Consider the following 14,917-nt stretch of genomic DNA (forward strand, 5'->3'; position numbering starts at 1 on the left):
TCTTTCTCTCAACATAATGCCTTTGAGATTCATCCCAGTTATTGTATGATTCAATAGTTGATTCCTTTTTGTTGCTGGGTAGTATTTCATGTATACATACACCACAGCTTGTTAATCCATTCTGCCCTCAAAGTGTATTTGGATTGTTTCCAGTTTGGGATGATTATAAATAGAGCTGTTATAAACATTTGTGTATAGGCTTTTCTGAAAACATAAGTTTTCATTTTTCTAGTGTAAATAACTAAGAGTGGGATTTCTGGGTTATATGGTAAGTGTATGTTTCACTTTAAAAAATTTCCAGAGTGGCTGTACATTCCTCATGAGCACTTGGTATTGTTAATATTTTTTTATAGCCATTTTTATAGGTGTGTAGTTGTAGCTCATCATAGCTTTAATTTACATTTCCCAAATGACCAATGATGAACATTTTTTCTTGTGCTTATTTACCATCTGTATATCCTCTTTGTTAAATGGTCTGTTCAAGAACAGTCTCTACTCCGTTTTTAAATTGGATTATTGTTTTCTTACTGTTAAGTTTGGAGAATTCTTTTTGTATTCTGGCTACAGGTCCTTAGTTGGATATCTGGTTTGCAGATATTTTCTTCCAGTCTGTAGCTTCTCTGTTCATCCTTTTAACTGGGTATTTCACAGCGCAAAATTTTTTAATTTTGATAAAGTTCAATTTGACAATTTTTATCTTTTATATATAATACTTTTGGTTTCATGTCTAAGAACCCTTTGCCTAACCACAGGCATGACTATTGTGTCCTGTTTTCTTCTAGAAATTTTGTACTTTGACATTTTATATTTAGAACTATCATCCATTTTAACTTATTTGTGTATAAAGTGTGAGGTTTGGGGCAATGTTTTGTTTTGTTTTTTGCATATGGCTGTCCAATTATTTCAATGCAGTTTGTTGAAAAGACTATCCTTTTTCCACTGAATTCCCTTTGCACCTTTATCAAAAATCATTCAGCCATATTTGTAAGGGTGTATTTCTGGGCTCTATTCTGTTCAATTGCCCATCCCTTCACCAACTGTACACTGTCTGGATTTACTGTAGCTTTATATTAAAATATCAAAATTGAATAGTGAGTGCTAAAACTTTATTCTTTTTCACATTTTTTAGCTATTCTAGTTCTTTCTCTTTTTCACGTAAATTCCACGTAAATTTTAGAATAATCTTGTCTATATCTTCAAAAAATTTCCTGCAGAGATTTTGATGAGAATTGCATTAAATATATAATTGAATTCAGAGAGACTTTCAATGCATGAATGTGGTATGCCTCTCCTTTTATTTAGGTCTTTGATTTCTTTGACCAACATTTTGTAGTTTCAGAATACAAGACCTGGATATGTTTCATTATATTTATAATCAAATATTTCATACTGGGGACATCCTGTTGTATATAATGTTTTGTGCATTTCAGCTTCCATCTGTTCATTGTGGGTATATAGAAATGATTGATTTTTGTGTATTGACCTTGTATCCTGACCTTTCTAAACTCCTCATTTCTAGGAGTTTTGTGGTAGATTTCCTGCATAGATAATCATGTTTGTGAATAGTCATAGTTTTATTTCTTCCTTTCCAATATGTTTGCTCTACTGGTTTGGATATATTATGTCCCCCAAAATGCCATGTTCTTTGATGCAGTCTTGTGGGGGCATATGTGTTAGTGTTGATTAGGTTGGAATCCTTTGATTGAGTATTTCCATGGAGATGTGACTCAGTCAACTGTGGGCAAGATCTCTGATTGGATAATTTCCATGGAGGTGTTACCCTACCCATTCAGGGTGGGTCTTAATTAAATCACTGGAGCCAAATAAAAGAGCTGACAAACAGAAGGAACTCAGTGCTGCTGCAGCCAAGAGAGACACTTTGAAGAAGGCACAGGAGCTGAGAGTGGAGCTGGAACACAACCTGGGATCAGCAGATGCCACCCATGTGCCTTCCCAGCTAACAGAGGTTTTCCAGATGCCACTGGCCTTCCTTCGGTGAAGGTATACTTGTGTCGATGCCTTTTTTGGACATGTTCATGGCCTTCAGACTATAACTTTGTAACCAAATAAACCCCCTTTATAAAAGTTAATCCGTTTCTGGTATTTCGCATAATGGCAGCATTAGCAAAACAGAACATATGTCTTTTTTATTTCTTAACTTACTCTACTGCCTAGGACTTCAAATAGGATGTTAAATAAGAGTACTGAAAGCAGACATCCTTGTCATGTTCCTGATCTTCAGAGACAGCATTCAGTCTTTTAACATTAAGTATGATATTAACTGTAGATTTTATAGATGCCCCTTATCAGGTTGAAGAAGTTCTGTTCCATTCCTAGTTTGCTGACTGTGTTTATCATGAATGGATGATGTATTTTATCAAATGCTTTTTCTACAACTATTGATATGATTATATGGTTTTTCTTCTTTAGTCTGTTAATATTTAGGATTGTTTTTTTGTTTGTTTAAATAAAATTTAGTTTTGGAGCATTATTACTTTACAGGAAAATTGCATGTGAAGTACAAAGTTCTCATATACCTTTGCCTCCACCCCACACCATTTCCCCTATTATTAACATTTTGAATTAATATGGTACATTTGTTACAACTAATTAACTAATATTGATACATTATTAGTAAATAAAGTTTATGTTAGGGTTCACTCTTTGTGTTGTATGGTTCTATGTGTTTTGGCAAATGCGTAATGCCTTGTATCCACCCTCTGGTATCATATAGAATAGTTTCACTGCTGTAAAAATGTCCTGTGTTCCACCTATTTATCCCTCTCTTCCTCCCCCTGAACCCATAGCAATCAATGATATTTTCACTGTCCTTATACTTTTCCCTTTTCAGAATGTCATATAGTTGGAATCATATAGTAGGCAGCCCTTTCAGACTGGCTTCTTTCATTTAGGTTCTTCTCTGTCTTTTTGTGGCTTGGCAGTCCATTTCTTTTTTTACTTTATTTTATTTTTTATTGAGGTAAAATATATACAGTATAATATACCCCATTTTAGCCATCCATGAGCATATAATTCAGTGGCATTAATTACACTGACAGTGTTGCACTACCGTTCCTCCATTGTCAAAACTTTTCCGTAACACCAAACAGAAACTCTGTACCTATCAAGCATTGACACTTACTTCCCCATTGGTAACCTGTACTTTGCTTCTTTCTTTATAAATGTGGATATTCTAGTTACTTCATATAAGTGAAATCATATAGTATCTCTCTGTGTCTGTTGATTTCACTCAGCATGGTGTCTTTAAGATTCATCAATGTTATAGCATGCATCAGAACTTCATTCTCTTTTACAGGTGAGTAATATTCCATTGTATGCATATACTACATTTTGTTCAACCATTCATCTTTTGATGGACACTTGAGCCGCTTTTACCTTTTGACTATTGTGAGTGACACTACTATGAGCATTGGTATACAAATACCTGTTTGAGTCCCTGCTGTCACTTCTTTTGGGTATAAACCTAGAAGTGAGATTACTGAGTCATATGATAATTCTGTGTTCAACTTTCTGAGAAAATTCCAAACATTTTCAATTGGTTGCACCATTTTACATTCCTGTTCTAGTTTGCAAAACACCAGAAATGTATCAGCTTTTATAAAGGGGGTTTATTTGGTTACACAGTTACAGTCTTAAGGCCATAAAGTGTCCAAGGTAACACATCAACAATCGGATACCTTCACTGGAGGATGACCAGTGGTGTCTGGAAAGCCTTTGTTAGCTGGGAAGGCACGTGGCTGGTGTCTGCTCCAGAGTTCTGGTTTCAAAATGGCTTTCTCCTAGGATGTTCCTCTCTAGGCTGCAGTTCCTCAAAAATGTCCCTCTTAGTTGCTCTTGGGGTGTTTTTCCTCTCTCAGCTTCTCTGGAGCAAAAGTCTGCTTTCAATGGCCGTCTTCAAACTCTCTCATCTGCAGCTTCTCTCTCAGCTCCTGTGCGTTCTTCAAAGTGTCCCTCTTGGCTGGAGCAAGCTTGCTCCTTCTGTCTGAGCTTTTACAGTGCTCCAGTAAACTAATCAAGGCCCATGCTGAATGGGCGGGGCCACACCTCCATGAAAATCATCCAATCAGAGTTATCACCTGCAGTTGGGCACGTCGCATCTCCATGAAAACACCCAAAGAATTACAGTCTAAACAACACTAATATGTCTACCCACATAAGATTGCATCAAAGTTAATGGCGTTTTGGGGGACGCAATGCATTCAAACTGGCACAATTCCCAGCAACAATATACAGAGGTTACTATTTCTCTGTATCCTTGCCAACACTTGTTATTTTCCATTTTTTTAATAATAGCCATCCTAGTGGGTATGAAGAGATATCATTGTGGTTTTTATTTGCATTTCCCTGGTGACTAATGTGGTTGAATGTCTTTTCATGTACTTATTAGATGTTTGTATATCTTCATGTTGGAGAAATGTCTAATCAATTCCTATGCCCATTTCTTAAAACTTTTTGTGGTAATAGATATACAGCACAAAATTTCCCATTTTAACCAAATTCAAGTGTACAATTCAGTAATATTTATTAAATTCACAGTGTTGTGCTACCATCACCAACATCCATTACCCCCTACTTGTTCATCACATCAAACACAAACTACTCACCCATTAAGCTATAGATCCCTATTTCTGCCCCTACCCTGGCCCTTGGAAACCTATAAACCATCATCTGTCTCAATAAAGTTTGCTTCTTCTAGGTATTTCATATAAGCAGTTGTTTGTCATTTTGTTTTTGAGTTTTAGGAGTTCTTTATATATTCCGGATGTTGAACTCTTATCAGATACATGGCTTCCAAATATAGTCTACCATTCTGTAAGTTGTCTTTTCACTTTCTTGATAATGTCCTTTAATGCACAAAAGTTTTTAATTTGGATGAAGTCCCATATATTTTTTCCTTTGTTGCTTGTGCTTTTAGTGTAAAGTCAAAGACTCCAATGCCAAGTACAAACTCGAAGATATTTCCAAATGTTTTCTTCTAAGAATTTCATAGTTTTAGCTCCTATACTTAAGGTGTTGATCCATTTTTAGTTAGTTTTTGTATATGGTAAAATAGAGGGATCCATTTTCATTTTTTGCACGTGGATATCCAGTTTTCCCAACACCATTTGTTGAAGAGATTATTCTTTCCCCATTGAGTAGACTTGACACTCTTGACAAAAATCAGTTGGCCATATGTGAGAGTGTATTTCTGAACTCTCGATTCTATTTCTCTGGTCTGTATTTCTGTCCTTGTGGTGGTACCACACTGTTTTGATTACTGTATCTTTGTAGTAAGTTTTGAAATTGGGAACTGTAAGTTCTGTAACTTTGTTTTTCTTTTTCAATATGGTTTTGGTTACTCGGGCCTCTTGCCCTTCCATATGAATTTGGTGACCGATTTTTCATTTCCTGCATAAAAACGTATTGCAATTTTTATTGGGATTGCAAATCTGTAAATCGCTTTGCATAGTATTTACATTTTAATGATATTAAATCTTCCAATCTATAAGCATGGAGTATCTTTCCATTTATTTAGGTCTTTAATTTCTTTCAACAATGATTTGTAGTTTTCTGTTTACAAGTTCTTTGCATCCTTAGTTAAATTTATTCCTAGACATTTTATACTTTTAGATGCTACTATAAATGCAGTTATTTTCTTGATTTCCTTTTTAGATTGTTCATTGCTTGTAGACAGAAATACCACTGACTTTTGTGGGTAATCTTCTACCCTGGGACATTGCTGAATTCATTTATTAACTCTACTAGCTTTCTTGTAGATTCTTCAAGATTTTCTAGGTATAGAGCCATGTCATCTGCAAATATGGATAGTTTTTCTTCCTTTTCTCCCAATTTGGATGCCTGTTTTTCTTTTTCTTACTTAATTATTCTGGCCAGAACTTCTGGTACAGTGTTGAAGAGCAGTGGCGAAAGTTTGCATCCTTGTCTTTGAATTGGGAAGTGATCTCTACCATTCAATTGTTTGGAAGAGTTTGTGAAGGATTTGGTTTTCATCCTTCATTTTGAATATTTGATAAAATTCACCATTAAAACATTCTGGTACTAGACTTTTCTTTGTTGGGAGATTTCTGATTACTGATTCAATCTCTTTACTTGTTACTAGACTTTTGAAATCTTCTATATTTTCTTGAGTCAGTTTAGATAATTTGTGCATTTCTGGAAATTTGTCCATTTCGTCTAGGTTATCTAATTTGTTGTTGTAAAATTGTTCATAGTATTGGATTGATTTTTGTATATTAAAGGAACCTTGCATTCTCAGGACAAACCCCACTTGGTTATAGTGTATTATTCCTTTTGTATATGCTGAATTTGAAATTCTCATATTTCATTTAAGATTTCTGTATTCATTTTTATAGTCTGTAGTTTCCTTGTTCAGTCTATATTGTTTTTTTAACACTTATTTATTTATCAACACAAAACTGTTGTATACATGTACTCTTAAGTAAAGCCATTTTCTTCTTATGACAGTTGTTTTTAATGTGCACCAAATTAGAAAGCAGTAAGTACTCCAGCTGATGGCTCAGAGTGGTTGGCAGTAAATCTGTTCTCCCAAGGTCATTGACAGGGTTGTCATGAAAAACTATATGTGTATATATTACACTTTGTTCAGCACTCATGCTTGGGGCACTATAAGCACAAGATATTGCCTAACACCACTTTATTTCCTACATATGCAATAAGAAGTAAGTTATATATGCAAGCCAGTTTCTATGTATATCACATTTTTGCAGTTTTGAGGGTTAACAAGAAAGTTTGTTTTGTCCCTGTGATTATCATCCTGTTAAATTACATTTTGTATCTAATATTTTCTAAAGAAATAATATTGCATATAGTGTCCCCTTAAAAATATAACTTAGGCAAAAGCAAATTTTAAAAATACACGAAAAACTCTCACAACCAATTTAGAAATATCAAAACTGGATTTGGAAATTAGAAAGCCTAATATCTCCCCTGATTCTTATCATTTCCTTCTCATAGTGAGATTGTTTCATTATTTAATGCTTTTTTATTAAGATATATTCACATACCAGATAATCATCCAAAATGTACAATCAGTGGTTCATGGTATCATCATTTAGTTGTGCATTCATCTCCACAGTCAATTTTTGAATATTTTCATTACTCCAAAAAATATATAATAAAATTAAAATGAACACCCAAAACAGCCCATTCCCCTTACCCCCCTGCATTATTTATTTATTTTTTGTCTTTATTTTCTTACTCACCTGACCATACACTGGATAAAGGGAGTGTCACTTGCAAGGTTTTCACAATTACACAGTCACACTGTAAGAGCTATATAGTTATACAATCTTCAAGAATCAAAGCTACTGGATTACAGTTCAACAGTTTCAGGTATTTCCTTCTAGCTATTCTGATACACTAAAAACTAAAAAAGGGATATCTATAGTATGCATAAGAATAACCTCCAGAATGACCTCTCAACTCTATTTGAAACCTCTCAGCTACTGAAACTCTATTTGGTTTCACTTCCCTTCCCACTTTTGGTCCAAGAAGGCTTTCTCAATCCCATGATGTCAGGGCTGGACTCATTCCCAGGAGTCATGTCCCACGTTGCCAGGGTAATTTACACCCCTGGAAGTCATGTCCCACATAGCAGGGAGGACAGTGAGTTTACCTGCAGAGTTGGCTTAGAGAGGGAGTCCACATCTGAGCAACAAAAGAGGTCCTATGGGGGTGATGCTTAGACAAAATTAAAAGTAGGCTTAACTTCTTCTTTGCAGGCATAAGTTTCATAAGGGCAAGCCCCAGATCAAGGGCTTGGCCTATTAAATAGGTAGTCCCCAATGCTTGCAAGAATATCAGGAATTCCCCCGGTGAGGAATTTTAATAGTCCCACATCTTCCCCCAGTCCCTCAAGGGGGCTTTGCAAGAACTTTTTAATTCTCTGCCCAAATTACTCTGTTTTGTATCAGGGCATCACACTAACCTATACAAACCAACCAGATCTCACCCCCTATTCAAGGTTCCATGTAATTATGATGTTCTGATAAACTGACCGTACAAATTAAATTAGATAGTGTGCTACAGAAACTATAAATTTTGCACCAAATAAACATCTCTTTCTTTGGTCTCACACAGAGGTTGAGGGTTTTAAAACACAGTCAATATTGTCCTTTATCCTTTAGTCTGATTTGCCTTAGTCCTAACCAGATCAGCTTCATTCATATCTCTAATTGGAGTCTAATCTCTTCTCAGCTTTTTAAAGTTACTGTATGGGTAAATGCTGACTTTCATAGCTGCAAAACTCTGTCTTTGAGTCTCAGGTGTCACACAGATACCTGAAGTTCCAGGGAATGACCAGGTTATACACAAATAGCTCAGCACCTCAGAATTTAGAAATAACTGTTACAACTCAGGAATAGATGTGACTGCTATAAGAGCTTACAATTTAGAAGCCTTTACAATAAGCCTTCATCTGATAACCTATTCTCTTGAATTCAGTTCTCAGAGTTTGCACATTATATTTGGTCATACTGGTGAGGCATTATAATATTTATCTTTTCATTTCTGGCTTATTTCACTCAACATACTGTCCTCAAAGTTCATTCACCTAGTTGCATGCCTCACAACTTGATTCCTTCTTGCAGCTGTTCAGTATTCCATTGTATGAATACACCACATTTCACCCTTCAGTGCATCAGTTGATGTACCCTTAGGCCATCTCCATCCATTGCAAATCATGAATACTGCTGCCATAAACACCAATGTGCAAATGTCCATTTGTGTCCCTGCTTTCAGTTCTTCCAAGTATGTACCTAATAAAGGGCTAGCAGGATCATATGGCAGCCCTATACTTAGCTTCCTGTGGGACCACCACACTGCCCTCCAGATGGGCTGCACCATTCAACTTCCCTATGAACAGTGAATAGGTATATCCCTCTCTCCACATTTTCTCCAGCACTTGTATTTTCCTGTTTATTTTTTAAATAGTTTTATTCACACAGCATGCAACCCATCCTAAGTAAACTATCAATGGTTCCTGGTATAATCACATAGTTAAGCAGTCACCACCACAGTGTATATGAAGACATTTCCATTTCTTCTGCAAAGAAAGAAGAAGAGGAAAAAAATGAAGAATAGAATAGAATAGAATAGAATAGAATAGAATAGAATAGAATAGAATAGAATAGTAAAGAAAATAAAGCAAAGTAGAATAAAATTAGAAACAACAGTAACACCAAGAATCCCATACCCCTCCCTTTTATCCCCCTCTTATTGACATTTACCTTTTGTATGTTGCCTTTGATATATTTCATGAAAGTATATTACAATGTTTTGCACTGGTTGTATTTTTCCATATACTTTTCCATTTTCAACACTTTGCATTCTTAACATTTCATATGTTCTCCTTCATGAAAAAACATTCTTACATTTGTACAACTAATCACCATCACTGTCCACTCTAGGTTTTGCTAGTTTTACAGTCCTAGTCCCTATCTTCTATCTTTCCATCTGGTGTCATACATGCCCCTAGATTTCCTCTTTCAACCATACTCACACTCAGCTTTGTTCAGTGTACTTTCAGTATTGTGCTACCATCAGGTAGTATTGTGCTATCCATTTCTGGATCTTTACAATCAATCCTATTGAACGTTTGGCCTATTGATTTTTTAAGTGTATTGCTTTATTCCATATATTTGTGTATTTTCCAGGTCTCCATCTCTTATTGATTTCTAGCTCCATTCCATTATGGTCAGAGATCGTGCTTTGTATAATTTCAATCTTTTTACATTTATTGAGACTTGTTTTGTGACCCAACATGGGGTCTATCCTGGAGAATGATCCATAAGCACTTGAGAAGAATGTGTATACTGCTGTTTCGGGGTGCAATGTTTTATATATGTTTATTAAATCTAATTCATTTATCATATTATTCAAGTTCTCTGTTTCCTTTTTGATCTTTGGTCTAGCTGTTCCTTCTGTTGATGAAAGTGGTGTATTGATATATGCAACTATTATTGTAGAGGTGTGTATTTCTCCCTTTAGTTTTGCCAATGTTTGCCTCATGTATTTGGGAGCACTGGAAGTAGGTGAATAAATATTCATGATTGTTATTTCTTCTTGTTGTATTGACCCTTTTATTGATATATAATGTCCTGCTTTGTCACTTGTAACAGCTTTCAACTTACAGCCTATTTTGCCCAATATTAGTATAGCTACCCAACTCTTTTTTGTTACTATTTGCATGGATTATCTTTTTCCTTCCTTACACTTTCAGCCTATTTGTATCCTTGAATCTAATGTGAGTCTCTTGTAGACAACATATAGATGGCTCATATTTTTTATCCATTGTGCCAATCTGTGTCTTTTGATTGGGGAGTTTAATCCATTAACATTCAGCGTTATTCCTGATAAGGCAGCATTTGCTTCAGCCATTTTGTCCTTTATTTTCTATGTGTCTTATATATCTTTATCTGTTTTTCTCTTTATTGCAGCCTCCTTTTATGTATATTTGATCTTTTGTGATGTTCCTGATTGATCCCTTTCTCATTTCCATTTCTTTATATTTTAAAAATACTTTCTTTGTGGTTACCCCAAGGTTTGTATTAAACAACCTAAGTCTGTAACCTACTAATTTGAAAAGATACCAACTTAACTTCAATAGCATACCATTCTCTGCTCCAGTATCTCTCCTTTTCCACCTCTTTTGTTGTTTCTGTCACACATTACTTCTTCATATTTTACATGTCCTTTATAAGGAAATATGATTATTTCTTATTCCATTATATTCTAACACTGTAATAAAGAGTAGAATTACATACTGAGGATATAGCACTATTGGGTTTTGCATTTACCCATTTGATTACCTTTACTGAGGCTCTTCACATCCTTGTACTGCACCTTGTAACTCTCTCCTGACTTTTCCTTTCAACCTGAAGAACTCCCTTATATACAATTCTTTTAGGGTAGGTCTTTTGGTGATAAACTCTGTTTTTGTTTATCCATGAATGTCTTCAACTCTCCCTCGTTTTCAAAACTCAGTTTTGCCAGATAAAGAAATTTTTTGGCAAGTCATTTTTCTTTCAGCACCTTAAATATAGCATACCACTGCCTTCTAGCCTCCATGGTTTCTGATGAGAAACCAGCACTTAGTCTTATTGAGGATCCTTTGTATGTAATGAACTGTTGTTCTCTTGCTGCCTTCAGGATTCTCTCTTTATCATTGGCATTTGACGTTTTTATTAGCATGTGTCCCAGAGTGGATCTATTTGGATTTATCTTGTTTTGAGTATGATGTGCTTCTTGGTCGTATATATTTATGTCTTTCTAAGAGTTGGAAAATTTTTGACCATTATTTCCTCAAGTATTCTTTCTGCCGCTTTTCTCTTCTCTTCTCCTTCTGGCACTCTCATAATTTGTTGGTATTCTTTGTGTGGTCACACAGGTCCATTAGACTCTGCTCAGTTTTTTTTCTGTTCTTTTCTCTCTCTTTTCTTCCAACAGTATGATTTCAGTTCATTGGTAATTCATTGATTCTTTCTTCTGCCTGTTGAAATCTTCTGTTTTTAGGGCATCTAGTATATTTTTTGTCTCCGTTATTGTGCTTTTTATCCCCATAAGTTTTTTATGTTTCTTTGTAAACTTTCTAATTCTTCTTTTTGTTCATACATTATCTTCTTAATATCCTTTAGCTCCTTATCCGTATTTAGTTTTCTATCCGTGTTGTCCTTCAACTCATTGAATTGATTTAGATTTGTTTTAACTTCTTTGATTAGTTGTTTCAAAGTTTCTGTATCCTCTGAACTTTTTGTAATTTGTTCCTTTGACTGAGCCATAGCTTCCTTTTTGTTAGAATGACTTGTGATTTTTTTTTCTGATGTCTAGGCATCTGATTATTTTGATCTGCTAACTCTGAAAGTCTTTTTCTCCCTATTGCTAAATTGGCTGCATATTAAGGCTCTTCTTCAATGTTTAGTCTAGCTTATACTGAACTTTTAGTGCATCCAGTTTAGCTGTTTAGATTTGCTCAGGTCTTCTGCACCTGTTTACTTGGTCAAGTGGTACAACTCTTAAAATTGCTCTTTTGTGTGCAATCGTATCAACTCTAGAAGATTTCCTTTCCTTTATTCCTTCTCCAGGAATCCTGTGCTGTTCTGTTTATTTTTGTGCATATTTTCCTCCTTGGTGGCTATGATATGCTTAACTGCTCTTCCATGCTCAGTGCACCCTTTTCATTACAATTTTTGTTCCTGGGGCCTACTGTGCCTTATAGCAGTTTGGTTTTCCCTTTTTCCCATGAGGGTTTTCTACCTCTGGTAACATCCACGTTAGTATATCCTGCCCCAGGGAGCCAGATGGTCAGTGTTAAATAATGCCTGTTTTGTGTTTTTTTTTTTTTTTTTCATTTTGGTGCTCCAGCAGTTAAAGACTGGGTTGGGTGTGTACACCACTTACCACTGGTTCTGCCACGGGTCTCTTTTGTTTTCTGGGGATCCTTTTGTACACATGCACTCGCCAACTGCTTGGGTGCCTTCCTGGGTCTATGTGTCCGTTGGTCCCCATGACTAAATATGCATGGGGTTCTAACTTGCTGCCAAGAGTGGGTCTGTGGTCCTTAATCATGGCAGGAGTTGCCCGGGCCTGGAGTACTGCCACTGTGTGACTCTTAAGTCACTGTGTGACTGAGTGAGGGGAGGGGTCCTGACTGGTATGCCCAAATTATAGATCTTGTACCTTCTTATTGGTGGGTTTTTTTTTCCCTTCCATTCAGTGTTTTTGGAGACTTTTTTTTCCAGTCTCTATCATCCTCTAGTGTCCAAGTAAGTGAGATTTTTCCATACAGCTACTATGGAAAACACATTGGCAGTTCTCACAAAGTTAAACATAAAATTACCATATGATCCTGCAATTCTGCTCCTAGGTATATACCCCAAATAATTTATAATAGAGTCTCAAACAAGTGCATGCACACTCGTGTTCATAGCAGCACTAGTCACAATAGCCAAATGGTGGAAACTGCCCAAATATCCATCAATGGATGATTAAACAAATGTGGAATACAATGGAATATTATTCAGCCGTAAAATGGAATGAAATATTGATATATGCTACAACATGCATAGCAAGATGCCATGCAAAGTGAAAAAAAAGATGGAAAAGGTCATATATTGTATTATTCCTTTTATATGAAATGTCCAGAATAGATAAATCCATACAGACAGAACACAGATTTGTGGTTGCCAAGGTATGGGAGGAGGGAGAAATTGGGAAAAACTGCTTAATGGGTAAGGGCATTTTATTTTGGAGGGATAGAACTATTTTGGAACTAGATAGAGGTGGTGTTATACAACATTGTGAATGTAGTAAATGCCACCAAAATGGGCAATTTAAAATCATTATTTTTATGTTATGTGTTTCACCTCAATAAATTATTTATAAAATAAAAATCATGTGTGTGTGTGTGTGTGTATACAAGCATACATAAAGAAAACACACCAAAATATCTTTAGACAGTGGTACTATGTGATATTTTTCCTATCCTTATGTATTTTTAGCTAATGAATTTGTGATTATTTTAGGATAGCACAAAATGTAAGTAAACATTTTATTCAGTATTCCAGACTTTGAAAATTTGCTCTCTTGGATTTCTTTAAATATTTGATTTCTGCTACTGTTTTGACTTCTAAATTATAAATTTCATGAAAAAGACACTCTCATGTTGTTTCTTCTTCTGAACATCTGGTGTTCCAACATCAAGTCCAGGACAGAAGATAAAATTGAATGATTCAAGAAAGCTGTTGTGTACTATTCAGTCACAACCAAACTTTCCTCACTGCCAGTGGGCCCCTCCTCCTTTCTAGGTAAGGCTTCCATCTGTTCCCAAGTTGCTCTGTCTCTAGGGAAAATTAAGTTGGTCCTTGAAGAATGTCTAGGCCAGAATCACATATTTGTGCTGTGCCCTCGTGGAAGTCATTCCTGTTTAGTATACATTCTCCTTTTGATTTGCATGTAGTAAGACAAGTAATACAGGAATGTTCCCTGCTTTCTCAAATGTATAGATGGGCCCAATGCTTTTTCCTTAATTCAGGCTTCTTCTGGGGTTAACCTGTATTCTGGCCTGAGAGCAGCATAGTATATGTAAAGTTGCCTATCTTTGGGGTCAGACCCCAGTTTGAATTCCACTTCTGCCACTTATCAAAAACTGTTGTGACCATGGTGCAAGTCACATTTATATGACATGTGGCTCCTGATACCTAGTTTTTAGAGTTGTTATTAAATGATACAATTCATGTAAGGTTCCTGGCATGGCACATAGTAGCTGTTCAATAAACTGTAACTTATTTATTAATAATATGAGGTTAGCGGAATGTAACATAGTAGAATTATTAGGATTGATTGAAGCATAATCTTTTCTCTTGGTGTCAGGTTTTTGGAATAATCAGCTTGGAAATCATCCCCTTCCACAAAATCAAATGGATACTATGTCTGCTGGAAAGCCAATAGTAAGTATCATTTAACAGAACTGAGACCATTTGTTAACATTAGATACTCAGATTTCTTTTTTATTTTTTTTGATCTAAATTAAGGAGTCAGGGTAATTCAGTGTTATCAGAATGTCAAGGCTGTGTGTAACTATGTCACATTCTCAACTTGAGGATTGCAGACTATGTAAAGACAACATTCAAATCAGTAACAATTAGAGAATTATGAATCTAGCTTTGCTGATGTCAGAGAATGGTTCTATGAGACCTGGATGGTCCTGTTTTCCTGCCTCTGGAGGATTCTGTTCATAAATCACTGCTAGAATTATTTCTTATTATTCTCAGTAGATTCTTTGTATCTCAACAATCCTCCTTCCTTGCATCACCTACCATGTCATGACTTCTGAGGAACCATCCTGGAGCCTAGTAAAATGTTAAATAGCTTTTCTGTC

General features: G+C 35.6%; 1 protein-coding gene across 1 annotated transcript in view; it reads left to right on the top strand.

The window, feature by feature from the left end:
* The window catches only part of FAM120C (family with sequence similarity 120C), a 133,839-nt gene that overhangs the window by 40,271 nt on the left and 78,651 nt on the right, over positions 1-14,917 (top strand). The window contains 2 exon segments of the mRNA XM_037823779.1: positions 13,742-13,844; positions 14,410-14,486. Of these exon segments, the coding sequence (XP_037679707.1) occupies positions 13,742-13,844; positions 14,410-14,486 (180 nt within the window).

The sequence above is a fragment of the Choloepus didactylus genome, assembly GCF_015220235.1.
Source record: "Choloepus didactylus isolate mChoDid1 chromosome 24 unlocalized genomic scaffold, mChoDid1.pri SUPER_24_unloc2, whole genome shotgun sequence".
NCBI lineage: Eukaryota > Metazoa > Chordata > Mammalia > Pilosa > Megalonychidae > Choloepus > Choloepus didactylus.